General features: G+C 57.8%; 1 protein-coding gene across 1 annotated transcript in view; it reads right to left on the minus strand.

Moving 5' to 3' along the window:
• Positions 1-359: 359 nt before the first annotated feature.
• Positions 360-19583, minus strand: part of HTT (huntingtin) — a 200139-nt gene continuing 180915 nt past the window's right edge. Inside the window, 6 exon segments of the mRNA XM_029061948.2 lie at positions 360-2160; positions 4184-4344; positions 5978-6140; positions 9257-9362; positions 11355-11568; positions 16186-16300. Coding sequence (XP_028917781.1) covers positions 1947-2160; positions 4184-4344; positions 5978-6140; positions 9257-9362; positions 11355-11568; positions 16186-16300 — 973 coding nt within the window. The 3' untranslated portion in view covers positions 360-1946.

The following is a 19583-nucleotide window of genomic DNA, read 5'->3' on the forward strand; positions in this document are numbered from 1 at the left end:
TGCTCAATAAATTATTATTAATAATAGTAACAATGATAGTGCTTGGTTAATAATAATAATAACAATAACAGTGCTTGGCACACAGTGAGCGCTTAACAAATGCTATCCTTATCATCTACCCTAGTGCTTAGAACAGAGCTTGGCACATAGTAAGCGCTTAACAAATACCATAATAAGAATAATCATAACCCTCACTTCTCCGGGACGATTTCCCCTGTAGCCCCAGCATCGGACTGGCTGACCGGAACCCGGAGGGGGGGGACGACCGCGCTGTAGCCAACAGACCCTCCGCGGCAACCGGGTGGGTTTCAAAACGCCGACCGGCTCGGGGGCCCGGGAAAGAAGAGCGAACCGAGTGAGACGGTGCAGAGAGGACTTCTTTTAATTGGGCGGCGCGGCGGGCACCGCCGGAATCTCGGAAATACCGGGTCCGTGTACAGTTCGGTAGAGGAGCGGGACGGGGAGAGTCTTTACCGCCAATTACTTCCGTTCATACCATCTCGAACCACTGCGCTGAAGGTGGGGCTCCGGGGGGCGGGAGGGGGGACGGTGGCATAGACAAAATAGACGTTTTAGAAAGTGTGACCCTTGGAGGAGTGAATCACTTTATACCAAAGGGGCGAATGGGGGAGGCACTACCGTCCACAACCCTAACCGAGAAGGGTCAAAAGGCGGAGCTCTGTTGGGGGAGAAAGTGAGGGGGGATACGAGGGGAAGGGGAAATAGGGGGCGGGGGGTCTGCCGCCGCTCTAGGCTAAAGGGGTGCCATTTTGTAGCTTGGTGGGGCGAGGAGGAGGGAACCGCCAGCCCCCCTCAGCCTCCACGTCCTTCCAAACGTCGAACCGGGGGGTCTCTCGGGGGTCTTGTGCCCTCCTGGCTGCTTCACGCCCCGTTAGCCAATGCGCCCCCACCCCCCACCTCCCGTTTCCAAGCACCGCCCTAAAGGGCCCTGGCTTTCACCCCGTCACCCCCAAAACCCCTCCAAGCAAGACGAGGGAGAAATGGCCCCGGAGAACCCCCGGACACAGTTGCCTGAAGACAGATGACCCGCACCCTATTCTGGCTCTTGGCGGGGTGAACGCACAGAAGGGGGTGAGAGGGAGAGCCCGGAAATGCCATCCGGATACCGGGGCGGGCCGAGAACCCGACGAACGACCGGGTGGGGGGAGGCGGGGCCCGAAGGGAAAACGAGGACGGTGCGAGGAACGGAAAGGCATTCGGTCAGTGGCTTTGCTCGTCTCCTCCGACGGCCGGTGTCATGCAGCAACGGGTTTTACAATTTTACATACTTTACATGATATAGAAATCTTTTTAAGTTAAAATTAATCTCTTTACTCGTATACTCGAATCTGAAATCCTGAGAAGAACCAAGGAAAACGAAGGGCGGAGCGGCCAAGGGGGTCACCGGGTTTTCTCCCCCGGGGCCGAGCCCATCCCACGCAACACCGCCGGACGGTGAGGGTCCCGAGAGACGGGAAGTACATGCTGGGGGTGTTAATCGTGAAGACTGGAATTTCTTTTCCTTTTCCGCTTGGGAGAGCCACTGGGTGGGGGGGTGAGGGGGGTGGGGGGGTGGATGGGGACGCGTCCTAAATGGCTACTCTGGCTGGTCGGAGCCCCGCGGGACCAGGAAGAGGTCTGGGGATAGAGATCTGTGGCGAGGAAGGCAAAGTCGGTCTCCGCGGACAGAGCCTTCCCTCAGGGCCTCGCGGGCTCCGCGCCCCGGCCCGGATGGCTGAAAGGGGAAAGGGTGGGGAGGGGGACGACGGGGCGATCCCCCGCCGTCCGCGGCCCACACCCCCGAGGGGAACGTTATTTCTGTCATCCCCAGGGGGGAGGCAGGGAAGGGCTCGGATTCTCCCGGGGGAGCGGGGGAAGCACCCGTCCGCGTGAGCCGGCGGCCCCCTCAGCCCCCCGATCTTCTCCCCGCGCCCGGCCGGCCGCCCTCAGCACGTGGTGACCTCGTGGACGTTCTGCAGGCAGGTTAACAGGCGGTGGTAGGGGCTGCCGGGGGACGCCACCACCTCGAACACCGACTGGAAGGCTCTGCGGTCCAGCTCCTCGTCTATCTGGTGCCGGTAAAAGTCCACGGCCACCAGGCAGAAAAGGTTAATGTCCACTTGCTCCGATTTTCCCATTCTGCTGATGACGTGGGGGAGACTGGCGAGGGAGTTAAGGGCAAAGCGAGCGGAGAGGAGGACGCTCCTCGGCTCTACGGCTGACCGTCTTCCTCCCTCGGGGCTGGGGGGGGAGCGGTCCCGTTTCGGGCCGCCGGGTCCTGACCCGGGAGACGCGCGCCCGGCCTCCGACCGGCCCCCGAGCAGACGCCCCCGGGCTTCCGGTCCGCCGCCCATCCGCCGCCCCTTCCTCCCTCCCTCCCCCGGAGAGGCGGAAGGCGAGCGACGACCCGGGCGGTTCCGGAAAGCCACAGGCGGCCCCTGGGAAGCCCGGCGGCTGGCCGCGGAGGCGGAGGAGGAGGAGAACCCGACCACCGCCACACCCCCCGGCCCCAGGTCCGGGCCCTTCGGCGACACCGGCCGGCTAGGCGGGGCCGCCCACCCCGGCGAGACTTACCCGGTCGCCCCGCCCCGGCCCGCGCGTCCAACGCTGCCTCTTTTCCTCTGGCCGCCCCGTGGAGGACCGGGCCGGCCCGGCCCTTCACATGGCCCGGCCCGGCCGCGCCGCGGGTTCTGGCCGAGTCACCCTGTCAGCGCCGGGAGCAGCCGGGCTCCTCTCCGGCCGGCGCGGTTCGCTCGGCGGGGCCCGACGCCAAAGAACAACTTGAGTTCTGAGGGTGGGAGACGGAGGGGACGCTCCCCTCTTAAGGGTTGGAGCCAAGACGGGCCGACATAAAGGACTAATGAAAAGCAGCCTTAATTGAAAAAACAAACGACACTGAACGCTCCGACCGCCTGCGGGGGCTGCAGCCTCGGCGCTTCTCCCCACGGTCCCCCTTGGCCTCGGCGAGACCGCAGCCACTCCTCCTCCTCCTCCTCCTGCCGCCACCGCCGCGCCCGCCCGGGTCCAGGGGGTCTGGTCCGGAGGGACTCCCGGCGGGCAGCCGGGCCCCGGGAGCGAGCCGGCCGGGGCCGGGGGGATCGCCTTCTCCGACCCAAAAGCACCGGACCGAACTGGAGCCGGTGGTGGGGCCTAGCGGGAAAGGGACGGCCTCGGGCGCGCCGGCCGACGGGGAACACGTCTACCGTTCTCCTGAGCGCTCAGCACAGTGCTCTGTACACGGGAAGGGCTCAATAAACACCACTGACTGAGGAGTCCCAGCTTGGCCGCCGGCCTGCTGAGGGGCATCGGGTAAGTCTTCTCACAGGCAGAGGGGGGGGGTCACACGCCCAACCGCCTGCTTCCTGCCCTTGCAGCTGCTAGGGGCCGGGGCACGATCAATGACCGTCCCCCCCGCCCCTCCTGGTTTCCGGGTCACGCCCAAGGCGGGGTCTGCGCCCACCCCGGCCTGCGGAGCCCTCGCTTTCCCCCTCACCCCCAAAACCTCTCCAAGCAAGAGGCGGCGGGGAAATCTTTTAACCCCTCGGCGTCCTCATCTGCAAAACAGGGACGAGAGACCCGCTCTGCCTTCCTCTTAGCCTGGGGGCCCAGCAGACAGTATCTATCGCAGCGCTCGGCACATCGAGGAGCAGCGTGGCCTAGCGGCTAGAGCCCGGGCTTGGGTGCCACAAGGACCTGGGCTAACCCCGGCTCCGCCGCTCGTCTGCTGTGTGACCTCGGGCCGAGTCGCTTCACTTCTCTGGGCCTCGGTGACCTCGTCTGTAAAATGGAGACCGACACCGCGAGCCCCACGTGGGACAACCTGATTACCCTGGATCTACCCCAGCGCTCAGAACAGTGCCTGGCACGTAGTATGCGCTTAACAAATGCCATAGTTATTATCATCGCTACTATAGCACGAAGAGTGAATAAGGCAGCGGCCGGGGGCTGGCTGCTGGAGCTCTGGGGGGGTTGAGGCACCGAGTCCCCGGATCTGACCTCTCCCCCGCCTCGGGGGGCGGCTACCAGATGTCGGGGGGAGGCCACGGAATGAAGCAGGGGTGCCGCCCGTCCCGCGGGCCCGGACGGAAATCCAGGCTGCGGCGGGTTTTGCCGGCCGGGTTCCGGTCGGGCCCGTCCCGCCCCCGGGGAAGCCCCCGCCGGGGGCCGGCCGAGTGAAGGATACATCGCCGACACCCACGGGCTGGTGGAAGCGCTGACGAAGAAGCAGGACAGGCTCCACATGGCCATGGCCACCGGGCTCCTCTGCGTGAAGTTGGACAGGGACAGCATCACCCAGTCCCGCACCATGGACGACTGCCCCGTCGTGTGGAGCGTCTGAAACACCTGCGGAGAGGCCACCGACACAACCTCGTCGGTTCCCTCGCGGGGCAGGGGGACCCGGGGGCGGCCGGGGCGAGGGGTGAAGGAAGGGCGGGCGGGCCCCCCGGGACGCACTGCCCGGATCCCGGGAACGCGCTCCGCGCAGAGTCGTTGGGAAGAGGTAAATGGAGCGCGGGAACCAATTCCCGCGGAGCTATCGATCCATCGGACGAAGCCTATTTATTGGGCGCTTATTGTGTGCGGGACACTGACACCAAGCACTTGAGAGAGTACAGTACCCACAGGGTTGGGTAGATATGTTCCCTGCCTTCAGTGAGCTTACAGGGAGATACACAGAAATATATGATGGATGTGAACAGAAGTGCCGTGGAGGTGAGGGCGGGGTGCTCATCAAGTGCTTATAGCCGTGCGGCTCAGTGGAAAGAGCCCGGGCTTGGGAGTCAGAGGTCATGGGTTCGAATCCCGGCTCTGCCACTCGTCAGCTGACTGTGGGCAAGTCACTTCACTCCTCTGTGCCTCGGTTACCTCCTCTGTAAAAGGGGGATGAAGACTGTCAGCCTCACGTGGGACACCCTGATGCCCCTGTATCTCCCCCAGCGCTTAGAACAGGGCTCTGCACATAGTAAGCACTTAACAAATACCAACATTATTATTACTATTATTATTAAAGAGAAGCAGCACGACTTAGTGGAAAGAGCGCGGGCTTGGGAGTCAGAGGTCGTGGGTTCTAATCCCAGCTCCGTCAGCTGTGTGACCCTGGGCAAGTCACTTCGCTTCTCTCGGCCTCATTTACCTCATCTGGAAAATGGGGATTAAGACTCAGAGCCCCAGATGGGACAACCTGATCACCTTGTATCTAGCCCAATGCTGAGAACAGTGCTTGACACATAGTGAGAACTCAACAGATCCCACCATCATCATCGTCAAAGGAAACAGACCTGCGTCGATGACACAGAAGGGACAGCGGGTTGGAGAAAGAAAGGGAGCCGAAAAAGAGGGCTTAATCGGGGAAGGCCTCTAGGAAGAGATGGGATCTTAGTAAGGCTTTGAAGGTGGGGAGAGCGGTGGTTTGGCACACGTGGAGCGGGAGAGAGCTCCGGGCCAGGGGCGGGATGTGGGAAAGGGGCTGGCGGCGAGACAGACGGGATCGGGGCGCAGCGAGAAGGTAGGTTAGCGCTCGAGGAGCCAGGTGTGCGGGCTGACCCTCCGTAGTGAGGTGAGGTAGGTGGGGCCGAGTGGATTGAGGGCTTTGAAGTCGATAGTAAGGCAGTCCTGTGGGTGGAAGGGAGGCTAAAATACGCAATAATTCTGCGATGAAGCTGCACTTCCCCGTGGCAATAACGAGCCCCGTCAGTTCCTCGAGAGCAGGGTCCACGTCCGCTAACTACTGGACTCTCTCGATGGCTCAGGACGGCAACAGGCGGCCCACGAGTGCCCGTGCTCGGGGCGGGGAGGGGTCGGGCAGACGCCACCCCGGGGGGCCGCAGGGACGGACGGGCAGACCGGGGCCTCAGCGGCAGAGCCGCGGGGAAGGAGACGGTGGGGGGCGTTGGGTAGGTCCCCGACGGGGGAGAGGGCGCGTTTCAGGCAGAGCGACAGTGTGATAAAACCCCTGTGCCAGTCGGAAGCCACAAACCTTGTAGAGCACCGTTGCCATGAACTGTGGGTACGGCTGTTGGTTGGATAAAAATTCTCCGATAACTTTGTTCATGACGTCCTGGGGGGGGAAGAAGTCGTCCAGGAACTGGGGGAGAATCCGGGCCACCACTCTGGCTTCGCAGGGAAATCCTTTCCTGATCCTACGTGGGCGAGAAGGAGACATGTGGTCAGTTCCCGGGCTGCCCTGAAAATGGCTCCCTTGGGCCAAGAGGGGGATTTGCAGGTAACGGGACGGGATCTGGGGCCGAGCCCGGAGTCGAAGCGATGGGAAAGGAGGAAGGTTTGGGATGTTGGCAGACGGTGGCGGCTCTTTTCCTCCCCACACACCCTGAGGGAAGCAGAGGCCAAAGCGGAGTGGTGTAGTCGACAGAGCGTGAGCCTGGGAGTCAGAAGGACCTGGGTTCTAATCCCGGCTCTGCCACGTGTCTGCTGTGTGACCTTGGGTAGGTCACTTCACTTCTCTGGGCCTCTGTTCCCTCATCTGGAAAATGGGGATTAAGACCGCGGGCCCCAGGTGGGACAGAGACTGTGTCCAATCCGATTAACTTGTATCTACCCCAGGCCTCGGCATGTAGTAAGCGTTTAACAAGTGGTAGTAAGTGCTCAAATCTCATTATTTTGTTAAAGAGATGCACATCACCTCGATTCTATTTATTTGCTATTGTTCTAATGAGATGTTCCTCCCCTTGATTCTATTTACTGCTATTGTTCTTGTCCGTCCGTCTCCCCCGATTAGACCGGGAGCCCGTCAAGGGGCAGGGACCGTCTCTATCTGTTGCCGAACTGTCCATTCCAAGCGCTTAGTCCAGTGCTCTGCACAAAGTAAGCGCTCAATAAATACTATTGAATGAATGAATGAACAAGTACCAAGATGATTACTATTAGCCCAGGACACGACTCTCTCCCTTCCTTCAGCTACCGCTAGCTCAGCTCCGTGAGGACTTATCTTGTGCCCGTGTGGACCACCAGACTCAAGCGGCTGGAGGCTCCTTGCAGGCATTAGTCGGGGCCCCATCTTAGAGAAGCAGCGTGGCTCCGTGGAAAGAGCCCGGCCTGGGGAGTCAGAGGTCATGGGTTCAAATCCCGGCTCCGCCCCTTGTCAAGCTGTGTGACTTTGCGCAAGTCACTTCACCTCTCTGAGCCTGCTACCTCATCTGTAAAATAGGGATGAAGACCGTGAGCCCCATGTGGGACAACCTGATGACCCTGTATCCTCCCCGCGCTTAGAACTGTGCTTGGCACACAGTAAGCGCTTAACAGATGCCATCATTTTTCTTTTTTTAATCCCGGCTCTGCCACTTGTCTGCTGTGTGACCTTGGGCAAGTCACTTCACTTCTCTGTGCCTCAGTTCCCTCATCTGTCAAATGGGGATGGAGACTGTGAGCCCCACATGGGACAGGGACCGTGTCCAACCTGATTTGCCGGTGTGCACCCCAGCACATAGTAAGCACTTAACAAATGCCACAGTTAGTCTCGGCCCCTGCCCGGCTTTGGTCCGGGGCTGCTGGTGAGTCTTGGTTCTCTGTCCCCGGGGACGCTTAGCGCTGCCGAGTCAAAAGCTTCCACTCACGCTTCTCCACCGTAGCACTTCCTCTCGGCTCCCGAGCGGCCGGGTGCCCGATCTCTGAGCCGTGGAGGTCTCCCGGCTCCGCCGCCTGTCTGCTGTGAGCCCGTTGCGGAATCGGAGATTCCAAGCGCTTAATACAGTGCTCTGCACACAGTAAGCGCTTAGTAAATACGACTGAATGAATGGACTTTGGAAACTTAGCGTGACCTAGTGGAGAGAGCCCGGGCCTGGGAGTCGGCAGAACTCGGGTTCTAATCCCGGCTCTGCCACTTGTCTGTGTGACCTTGGGCAAGTCACTTTACTTCTCTGGGTCTCAGTTACCTCATCCGTAAAAAGGGGACGAAGACTGCGATTACCTGATCACCTCTGTATCTATCAGCACGTACGACAGTGCCTGGCACAGAGTAAGTGCTCAACCAACACCACTAAAAAACAAAAAGTCACTGTTTTTGTGTTTGTTTTATGGTACTCGTTAGGCGCTTACTATGTGTCTCACACTGTTCTAAGCGCTGGGGTAGGTACAAGCCAATTAGGAGCCTCAGTTCATTTCATTCATTCGAATCATTCGCATGTTCTGAGTGCTTACTTAGTGCAAAGCACTGTTCTAAGCGCTTGCAAGAGTACAACAGTAAATGGACCTTTTCCCTGCCCAAAAAGACTCATCTGTAAAATGGGGATGAAGTCAGTGAGCCCCATGTGGGACAGGAACTGTGTCTTAACCGATTATTTTGTATCTACTCCAGCACTTAGAACGGTGCCTGGCACAGAGTAAGCAATTAAGTACCACTGTATTATTATTATTGCTAATAATAATAATAATAAAAAATGGTCCTGAGTATCACCTTGACACCAAGAGTCGTCCCACCTGCTGGCCCAGTGGGAACCGACTCTGAGCTAATAAAGGCTCCTACATTTGCACCCGGCTCCGCCTCTACGACGACGTGTGTGACTGGTCATTGCTGTTTGGTGGTGGAGTAATAACTTGGTATTTGTTAAGCGCTTACTGTGTGCCAAGCACTGTTCTGAGCGCTGGGTAGATACAAGGTGATCAGGTTGTCCCACGTGGGGCTCACAGTCTTCATCCCCATTTTACAGATGAGGTCACTGAGGCCCAGAGAAGTGAAGCGGCTTGCCCCGAGTCACCCAGCTGATTAGTGGGGGAGACGGGATTAGAACCCACGACCTCTGACTCCCAAGCCCGGGCTCTTTCCACTGAGTCACGCTGCTTCTCGTAGCACCTAGAGGTGGAAGACCAGCCTCCGTGGATCGAGCCGATTATACTCTTGGTCAGGTGCTTACGCTGGGCGGAGCACTGCGGTGGGTGCGGGACGATCACATTTCACACAGTCTAGGTGCCCCCAGGGGGGTCACCCCTACGTTACAGATGTGGAGAGCGCAGCGTGGCTTAGCGGAAAGAGGACGTGGGTTCTGATCCCGGCCCCGCCGCTCGTCTGCTGTGTGACCCTGGGCAAGCCACTTCGCTTCTCCGTGCCTCAGTTGCCTCATCTGTAAAATGGGGATCAAGACCGTGAGCCCCACGTGGAGCAACCCGATGACCTTGGATCTAACCCAGCGCTGAGAACAATGCCCGGCACATAGTAAGCGCTGAACGAATATCACCATCGTCACTATTATCAGTTGCACGACTCGCTGGGTCGGGGGGCGGGATCCGGGCCGCGGCGCCCTACCTGTCGAAGAGGACGGACACCCGCTCCATGGCGACAATCACGGACTCGCTGTCGGGGGCCGAGGCGCTGGCTTCGCTCGTCCTACCTGGGCTCATTTTCTCCTTTCCTGAAAGACGGCACGGGATTTGGGGGAAGGTCACCTGGGAGACGCGGAGCCAGGCCGGCCCGGGGAATCCGCTACAGCGCGTCGGGGGACGGGGACGGAATCTTTCCCGAGAGCTCCATTTCGGATCCTGAATCCAAGAGACCCGCTCGCTTATTGGGTGACGGTGGAACGGGAGGGTGCTGGGGGGTCGGGGGTCAATTAAACAGGGTTCAATCTTGCTCCCCGCAATGCTCGCCCCACTTCTGGCCCCCTGATATCCTGAAAAATGGGTTTTCCCAGTCCTCCCCCACACCTCCCTATCCGGACTTCCCGGAGCCACTGCCGGTCAGGCAGGGAGCGACCGTCGGGAAAGACCGGAGAGCCCGTCTCTGGTCAACAGGGGTGAGGCCAAGGCCAGGTGGCGATCCATCAGCGGGTATCTACTATTCAATACTATTGAATGACTATCTACTGAGCGCTCCACTGTGTGCTCGGGAAAGTACGATGTGATCGAGTTGGTAGACACGACCCCTGCCCGCGAGGAGGGCACGATGCAGCTGGGCAAATGAACCTTAAACCGAGAGAAGCAGCGTGGCGTAGCCTGGGAGTTGGAAGGTCACGGGTTCTAATCCCGGCTCCGCTACTTGTCAGCTGTGTGACTTTGGGCAAGTCACTTCACTTCTGCGGGCCTCAGTTCCCTCAGCTGAAAATGGGGATTGCGACCGCGAGCCCCACGTGGGGCAGGGACTAGACTGTAAGCCCGTCAAACGGCAGGGACTGTCTCTATCTGTTGCCGACTTGTTCATCCCAAGCGCTTAGTACAGTGCTCTGCACATAGTAGGTGCTCAATAAATACTATTGAATGAATGACTGGGTCCAACTCTATTTGCTTGAGTCCACCCGATCATAAGAGAAACACTATGGTATCTGTTAAGCGCTTACTACGTGTCAGGCACTGTACTAAGCACTGGGGTGCATACAAGCAAATCGGGTTGGATGCAGCCCCTTTCTCACGGTCTTAATCCCCGTTTTACAGACGAGGCAACTGAGGCCCAGTGAAGTGACTTGCCCAAGGTCACACAGCCAGGATGAGAACCCTTAACCTCTGACTCCCTGTGCTCTAACCACTACACCATGCTGCTCCTCAGCGCTTAGTACCGTGCCTGGCACAGAGTAAGCGTAGACTGTGAGCCCGCTGTGGGCAGGGACGGTCTCTCTTTATTGCTGCACTGTACTTTCCAAGCGCTTCGTACAGTGCTCTGCACACGGTGAGCGCTCAATAAATACCACTGAACGAATGAACACACGGTATCACCGTCATCGTTATTATTGAATCGGAACTGGAGGAAGCAGCAGAATGGAAGGCTACGGACGTAAGTGGTGTGGAGGTGGGGTAAATAATGATAATCTTGGCATTTGTTAAGCGCTCACTATGTGCCGAGCACCGTTCTAAGCGCTGGGGTAGATACAGGGTCATCAGGTTGTCCCACGTGGGGCTCACGGGTTTAATCGCCATTTTCCAGATGAGGTTACTGAGGCGCAGAGAAGTTGAACCACTTGCCCAAGGTCACACAGCTGATAAGCGGCGGAGCCGGGATTAATAATAATAATGATAATAACGTTGGTTTTCGTTAAGCGCTTACTATGTGAAGAGCACTGTTCTAAGCGCTGGGGTAGACACAGGGGAATCAGGTTGTCCCACGTGGGGCTCACGGTCTGAATCCCCATTTTCCAGATGAGGTCACTGAGGCCCAGAGAAGTGAAGTGACTCGCCCACAGTCACCCAGCTGACAAGGGGCAGAGCTGGGATTCCAACTCACGACCTCTGACTCCAAAGCCCACGCTCTTTCCGCTGATTAGAACCCACGACCTCTGCCTCCCCAGCCCGGGCTCCTTCCACCGAGCCACGCTGCTGCTCAGAGGGGGCCGCGGAAGGGAAGGAGGGTTAAGGGCCGCCGGCCGGGCCCGAGTCGGGGCGGGGGGGACGTGGAGCGAAGCCCCCCGGACACCCACCTGTGTACATGCAGGTCAGCATCAGGCCCAGGGCCGCCATGGCTCGGTGGGGGCTGTGGACGTTGACGCGGTCGACGCTCAGCTTGACGAGGGCCTCGGCGTCCAGGCGCGACAGCTGCTCCGACAGGAGGAGCCTCTCCAGCCCCCTCAGGACGCAGTGGTAGATCATGGACGGGGTGGACTCGTCGCTGCCGGACACCATCGCCCCGCACAACTGAAACCGCCAGGGGACGGGACTCAGAGCCCGGCGGGGAGGAGGAGGAAGGGGCGACGCGAGGGAGGAGAAGGGACGGGGCTCCCGGGCCACGCGGCCGCTGGGCGGGCTGGGGTACGGGGGCGGCGGGGCCGGGGGGGACCCCCTGAGCCCGGCTCCGGCCACCCGGCAGCGCGCGCGCGCGCGCCGCTGGACCGGCAGCATTCCCGGAGGGGCCGCCGGCTGTCACTTGGGAGAGAGTTGGGTAGGGCGCTCAGAACAGCGCTGGACACACAGAGAAGCAGCGTGGCCCAGTGCAAAGAGCCCGGGCTTGGGAGTCAGAGGTCGTGGGTTCTAATCCCGGCTCCGCCACCTGTCAGCTGGGTGACTTCGGTCAAGTCACCTCACATCTCTGGGCCTCACTGAACCTCATCTGGAAAACGGGGATGAAGACTGGGAGCCTCACGTGGGACAACCTGATTACCCTGTATCTACCCCAGCGGTGCTCAGCACACAGTAAGCGCTTAACAGATCCCAACGTTATTATTAGTAGTAGTAAGCGCCTAACAAACACCACCACTATGACTGGGGAGACACGATCGAGGAGCTCTGGTCTAACAGGGCGGACAGACTCCAGGTACTTTATAGACCCCGCCAACTGTCTCCCGGCTCTGCCCCTTGTCTGCTGTGGGACCTCGGGCAAGTCACTTCACTTCTCTGGGCCTCAGTTCCCTCATCTGGAAAAGGGGGATTGAGACCGTGACCCCGACGTGGGACGGGGACCGCGTCCAACCCGATCTGTGTGTATCCACCCCACCGCTCGGTACAGGGCCTGGCACGCAGTTAAGCACTTAACAAATATTATTATTTGTAATTATTTTAATAATCAATATTATTATTATTAGGGACAGAAGAGGAGCAGTGCTGCCTAGTGGATCGAACACGGGCCTGGGAGTCTGAAAGACCTGGGTTCTCCTCCCGGCTCCGCCACTTGTCTGCTATGCGACCTTGGGCAGGTCACGTTACTTTCCTGTGCCTCGGTGACCTCATCTGCAAAATGGGGATTAAGACCGTGAGCCCCATGTGGGCCATGGACTGTGTTCAACCTGATTAGCAGGTATAATAATTACAGCACTTGTTCATTCATTCATTCAATAGTATTTACTGAGCGCTTACTATGCGCAGAGCACTATACTAAGCGCTTGGAATGTACAAATCGGGACCAGATAGAGACAGTCCCTGCCCTTGGACGGGCTCACGGTCTAATCGGGGGAGACGGACAGACAAGAACAAGAACTAACAAGAACTTGTTAGGTGCTTACTACGTGCCGAGCACTGTACTAAACCACTGGTGTGGATACAAGTTAATCAGGTAGGACACAATCTCCATCCCACATGGGGCTCACACTCTGAATCCCCCTTCATCTTTTTTTTTTTTTTTAAGAGATGAGGCAACTGAGGCCCAGAGAAGTGAAGTAATAATAATGTCAGTATTCGTTAAGCGCTTACTCTACGAAGAGCACTGTTTTACGCACTGGAGTAGATACAGGGGAATCGGGTTGTCCCACGTGAGGCTCCCAGTCTTCATCCCCATTTTACAGATGAGGGAACTGAGGCACCGAGAAGTGAAGTGACTTGCCCACGGTCACCCAGTTGACAAGTGGCAGATCCGGGATTCAAACCCATGACCTCTGATTCCCAAGCCCGGGCTCTTTGCATAATCAAGACGGATGATGATGATCACGGTACTTGTTAAGCGCTTACTATGTGCAGAGCACTATTCTAAGCGCTGGGGTGGATAGAGGGTCATCAGATTGTCCCACGTGAGGCTCACAGTCTTCATCCCATTATACAGATGAAGGAACTGAGGCACAGAGAAGTTAAATGACTTGCCCACAGTCACACAGCTGCCAAGCGGCAGAGCCGGGATTCGAACCCATGACCTCTGACTCCCAAGCCCGGGCTCTTGCCACTGAGCCACGCTGCTCCCCAAGCACTGTTCTAAGCGCTGGGGTAGGTACCAGTACATCAGGTTGGACACAGTCCCTGTCCCACAAGGGGCTCTCACACTCGTATTTCCATTTTCCAGATGAGGTAACTGAGGGGCAGAGAAGTAAAGTGACGTGACCAAGGTCACAAAACAGACGTGGATTAGAACCCAGATCTTTCTGACTCCCAGGCCCGTGCTTTATCCACCAAGTGACGCCGCTTCTGCGGTCCACAGAGAGGACAAGGAGGATGAGGATGGAGCAGAGTCCATTAGATCTGGTCAGGTGGTCATGAGTTACCTCAGAGGGGGCGGAATCAGTGCAGGGAAGGGGGTGGAAACCAGATTGTAGAGACGTAAGTAGGAAGATGAACAACGATAATAATGCTGGTATTTATTAAGCGCTTACTATGTGCAGAGCACTGTTCTAAGCGCTGGGGTAGATACAGGGTGATCAGGTCGTCCCACGTGAGGCTCACAGTTTTAATCCCCATTTTCCAGATGAGGTCACTGAGGCACAGAGATGTCAAGTGACTTGCCCAAGGTCACACAGATGCCAAGTGGCAGAGCCGGGATTCGAACCCAAGACCTCTGACTCCCAGGCCCGGGCTCTTTCCACTGAGCCACGCATGGTATTTGTTAAGCGCTTACTATGTGCCTAGCGTCGTTCTAAGCGCTGGGTTAGATACAGGTTTATCCAGTCGTCCCACATGGGGCTCACAGTCTCAATCTCCATTTTGCAGATGAGGTCACTGAGGCCCAGAGAAGTGAAGCGACTTTCATTCATTCGATACTGAGCGCTTACTATGTGCAGAGCACTGTACTAAGCGCTTGGAATGGACAATTCGGCAACAGATAGAGACGATCCCTGCCCAGTGACGGGCTCGCAGTCTAATCGGTTGCCCAAAGTCACCCAGCTGACGAGTGGCGGAGCCGGGATTAGAACCCACGACCTCTGACTCCCAAGCCCGGGCTCTTCCACGCTGCTCTCTGAAGGGGAGGAAGTGGAGGCGGCGGGTGCGCACGGCGACCCCCGACTGGATGCACTAGGCTGGGATGAGGGGATGGGAAAATAACCGCGGCTGGGCCGGGATGGACTCCGGACACTGGTTTGAAAGCAGAAGGGAAGGAGCCAGCGGTGAGAGGGAAGGATCGGGGAGGGAGGCAGAGTGGGTGAAAGTGTTTTTGGGAGAGGGGTTGGGAAGGATGAGGGAGCGTTGGGAAGTCGGGGAGGCGACGGGAGACTCTGTTGACAAAATCAGGATCAACCTCCCCCAAATCACCTCACCCCCATCCGCCCAAGAGTCTGAACGAACCGGCCCAAGGGGCTTTTCTGCCAAAAAAAACCGAGCAAACTCCAGTGGACAATTAAAATCAATAACAATAACTGGCATTTGCTCAGTGCTTCCTATGTGCCAAGCACGGTAATAAGCCCTGGGCTAGACTCAAGATAATAGAGTCCCACGTGGGGCCAACCGCCTCAGTAGGAGGGAGCACGAGGACAGAATCCCCATTCTACAGATGAGGTAACCGAAGCCCAGATGAGTGAAGGGACTTGCCCAAGGTCACACGCCGCAGCAAAGAGGCAGAGCCGGGACCAGAACCCGGGCTTGGGAGTCCGAGGTCATGGGTTCCAATAATAATAATGATGATGTTGGTATTTGTTAAGCGCTTACTATGTGCCAAGCACTGTTTTAAGGGCTGGGGTAGACACAGGGTCATCAAGTTGTCCCACGTGGGGCTCACAGTCTTCATCCCCATTTTACAGATGAAGGAACTGAGGCACAGAGAAGTTAAGTGACTCGCCCACAGTCACACAGCTGCCAAGCGGCAGAGCCGGGATTCGAACCCATGACCTCTGACTCCCAGGCCCGGGCTCTCTCCACTGAGCTACGCTGCTTCGATCCTGGCTCCGCCACTCATCAGCTGTGTGACTTTGGGCAAGTCACTTCACTTCTCCGTGTCTCAGTTCCCTCACCTGTAAAATGGGGAGTAAAAACTGCAAGCCCCACGTGGGATGAACTTCTTACCTTGTATCTACCCCAGCGCTTAGAATAGTGCTTGGCATATAATAATAATAATCATAATAATAATAATAATGTCGGTATCTGTTAAGCGCTTACTACGTGCTGAGCACTGTTCTAAGCGCTGGGGGAGATACAGGGTCATCAGGTCGTCCCACGTGAGGCTCACACTTAATTCCCATTTTACAGATGAGGTAACTGAGGCACAGAGAAGTGAAGCGACTCGCCCACAGTCACACAGCTGACGAGTGGCAGAGCGGGGAGTCGAACCCACGACCTCTGACTCCGAAGCCCGGGCTCCTTCCACTGAGCCACGCTGCTTCCCCGAGTGAGCGCTTAACAAATGCCAATATTACTCTTCTTCGAACCCGGAATCCCAGGCCCAGGCTCTTTCCGCCGGCTGCTTCTCGGCCAACTGGGGGGGCCAGACGTGTTTCCCGGGATCTCCCCGTCCAGTGAGGGAAAACGGCCGACCGCGGGTGACGATTTTCCTCTTTCCATTTAGGAGGAGGTCGGCGAGAGGAACGCACGCGTTAAAAAGAGGAAGCGACCGGCGTGTGTTGGGGGGGGGGGGGGGGGGGGGGCCGAAGGTGGCTCTAGCCCATAGGACGTTCCGGCTCCACTCACCTGTATTATTCCCGCGGAGAATTCCGGCCCTACGTCCAGCGGGTAGTTCTCCACCAGGTAGAAGGCCGCGGCGCACATCACCAGGACGTGCTGCTGGTTGTGCCCGCTGAGGCTGCTGAAGGGAGCGAGACACAGCCGACGGTCACGCCGGGGGGCGGCTGGGGGGACCGGGCGGGCGCCGGGCGTCCGAGCCCGGCGCTGGGGACGGAGTTCCGCACCCGGGAAGCCCTCGATAAATACGGCGGCCTGACGGACGAGCCCCGGAACCCTCACCCCCGGGCTCCGGAGGCCAACCGCCTCGCCGCCGTTCTGAGAGGGTGAGAGACTTCAACTGGGCCGCTGAACGCAGGAATGACAAGGGATTGAGATGCAATTCCCGGTAAGGAATGTCCGGAGGGATACAGGTGAACGACTTCCCAGACTGAGCCCCCCTTTTCCTCTACACCTCCTCCCCTCCCCATCGCCCCGACTCGCTCCCTTTGCTCTACACTCCCCTTCCGCGCCCCACAGCACTTGTGTATACATTCATTCATTCCATAGCATTTATTGAGCGCTTACTATGTGCAGAGCCCTGGACTAAGCGCTTGGAACGGACAATTCGGCAACAGATAGAGACAATCCCCGCCCAGTGCCGGGCTCACGGTCTAATCGGTTATTTTTGTACCTATTTAGAATTCTATTTATTTTTATTAATGATGCGTATATAGTTCTAATTCTATTTATTTATATCGACGCTATGGATGCCTCTTTACTCGTTTAGCTGTCTCCCCGCTTCTAGACCGTGAGCCCAACGTGGGCAGGGATTGTCTCTCTTTATTGCTGCGTCGTCCCCTCCTAAGCGCTCAGTACGGTGTTCTGCGCACCGTAAGCGCTCAATAAACAGAACTGAATGACTTCCGAATCCTACCTCTTGCTCCCAATATTTAGAAACCATTTTTCTCCGCTCGCCTCTGTGCCGGCTCTCTCGTTTATCGTTTTTTGGAGCGGTATCTGTTGAACGCTCACTATGTGTCGAACGCTTTTCTAAGGGGCCGGGGTGGATCGTCGTCGTTTATATCCTACTTATAGAGAGGGTGTTTATAGAGAGCTGTGTGCAGAGCTCTGTACTAAGCATGTGGGTGATTACAACATATCAGAATTGGCAGCCCCCGTCCCCTGCCCACGACCACCTTACAGCCCAGACGCGAGTTATTCGGGTCGGACACGGCCCCCGTTTCACAGGTCTCCCGAATAGCCATTTTACTGTTCGAGAAACTGAGGCTCAGCGAAGTTAAGCAGCTCATCCAAGACCACACAGGAAGCAGAGCGGGGATTAGAACCCAGATCCTCTGACTCCTAAGGCCACGCTTTTCCACTAGGCGATGATACTTCCTCCTCGAGGGCAGGGAGCGGGTATCTCGCTGGTGTTCCAAGCACTTAATAATAATAATGATGTTGGTATTTGTTAAGCGCTATTTGCAGAGCACCGTTCTAAGCGCTGGGGGAGACACAGGGGGATCAGGTTGTCCCACGTGGGGCTCACGGTCTTCATCCCCATTTTACAGATGAGGGAACTGAGGCACGGAGAAGTGAAGGGACTCGCCCACAGTCACACAGCTGACAAGTGGCCGAGCCGGGATCTGAACCCATGACCTCTGACTCCAAAGCCCGGGCTCTTTCCACTGAGCCACGGATACAGTGCTCTGCAAACAATAATAATAATAATAATAATAATGATATTAATAATGTTGGTATTTGTTAAGCGCTTACTATGTGCAGAGCACTGTTCTAAGCGCTGGGGTAGACATAGGGGAATCAGGCTGTCCCACGTGGGGCTCACAGTCTTAATCCCCATTTGACAGATGAGGTCACTGAGGCCCAGAGAAGTGAAGTGACTCGCCCACAGTCCCACAGCTGACAAGTGGCAGAGCTGGGATTCGAACTCACGACCTCTGACTCCGAAGCCCGGGCCCTTTCCACTGAGCCACGCTGCTTCTCAGATAGCACCCATGCCCCAAGTGCGCGTGCGTGTCTCTGTCCTCCACCCTGCCAAAAAAACCACACAAACCCTCTCTTCCCGCGGCTTCCTCCGAAGCTTTACCGGAGGCGCGACTCCTCCAAGGGGCCTTCCCCGCCTGCGCCCTCCTTTCCCCTTCTGCGTCACCCTGCCCCTTTGTTCAGTCCACGTCTCATTTCTTTATTTCTCGTCATGTCCGCCTCCCCCCCTCGACCGTAAGCTCGTGGTGGGCGGGGATCGTGCCTCTCTATTGGCCTCTCCCAAGCGCTCAGTGTTCTGCACACAGTAAGCGCTCAGTAAATACGACCGGCTCTCTCCCTACAGGGACTGCAAGGGTGGAACCGAATCTGCCGGCGGAAGTCCCTCTTGGACGGGCGATAAAGGCGCCTGGGAAGGAGGCTGAGAGTGGGATCGAGTGAAGGATTCTCCGGGGAGCGGGGGGGGGGGGGGGAGGGGTTTGCGTGTCTCCGAGCGGTTCGATCGCTCTCCCGGGGAGTGACTCGCTCGGGGCAACGCTTGGCAAACTGCAGCGCCGACTGAAAGGAAAAATGAGTTAAGCTCAACGCAGCCCTGCCCTTGAAACCGAAGCGCAACCCAGCTCGGCTTCCCTGGCCCAAGGCCGAAAAGCAGCACGAGGTGGCAGCCAAAGAGCCCGGGCCCGGAGAGGTCCTAGGTTCTAATCCCCGTCGGTGCCCTGGCCCGCTGTGGGATCTCGGCCGAGCCCCTGAACCTCTCTGCGCCTCGGTCGCCTCGTCCGTAAAATGGGGAGTCACTCCTTCATTCGATCGTATCATCTGTGGAGCGCTTACGACGTGCCAATTCGGCAAAGGACGATCCCCGCCCAACGACGGGCTCACAGTCCAAAGAGGGAAGACGGACAACAAAACTATGATATTTATTCTCGCTCCCCCAGACCGTGAGCCCCACGTGGGACAGGGACTGTGTCCCGATTCTCTTCTGTCTAGAAGCGGCGAGGCTGAGCGGATCGAGCCCGGGCCTGGGAGTCAGAAGGACCTGGGTTCTAATCCAGGCTCCGCCACACGTCCGCCCTGTGACCTTGGGCAAATCGCTCCTCTCGGCCTCAGTTCCCTCAACTGGAAAATGGGATTCAGAGTGTGACCCCCCCGTGTGGGACCGGGACGGTGTCCGTCCTGATGAACCCAATGCTTAGAACGGTGCCTGGCACCCAGTGAGCACAGAGAAGCAGTGTGGCTCAGTGGAAAGAGCACGGGCTGGGGAGTAAGAGGTGATGAGTTCAAATCCCCACTCTGCCGCTTGTCAGCTGTGTGACTTTGAGTAAGTCACTTCGCTTCTCTGGGTCTCAGTTGCCTCAACCGTAAAATGGGGATTAAGACTGTGAGCCCCACGTGGGACAACCTGATCACCTTGTACCCTCCCCGGC

This window comes from Ornithorhynchus anatinus, chromosome 4, assembly GCF_004115215.2.
Source record: "Ornithorhynchus anatinus isolate Pmale09 chromosome 4, mOrnAna1.pri.v4, whole genome shotgun sequence".
NCBI lineage: Eukaryota > Metazoa > Chordata > Mammalia > Monotremata > Ornithorhynchidae > Ornithorhynchus > Ornithorhynchus anatinus.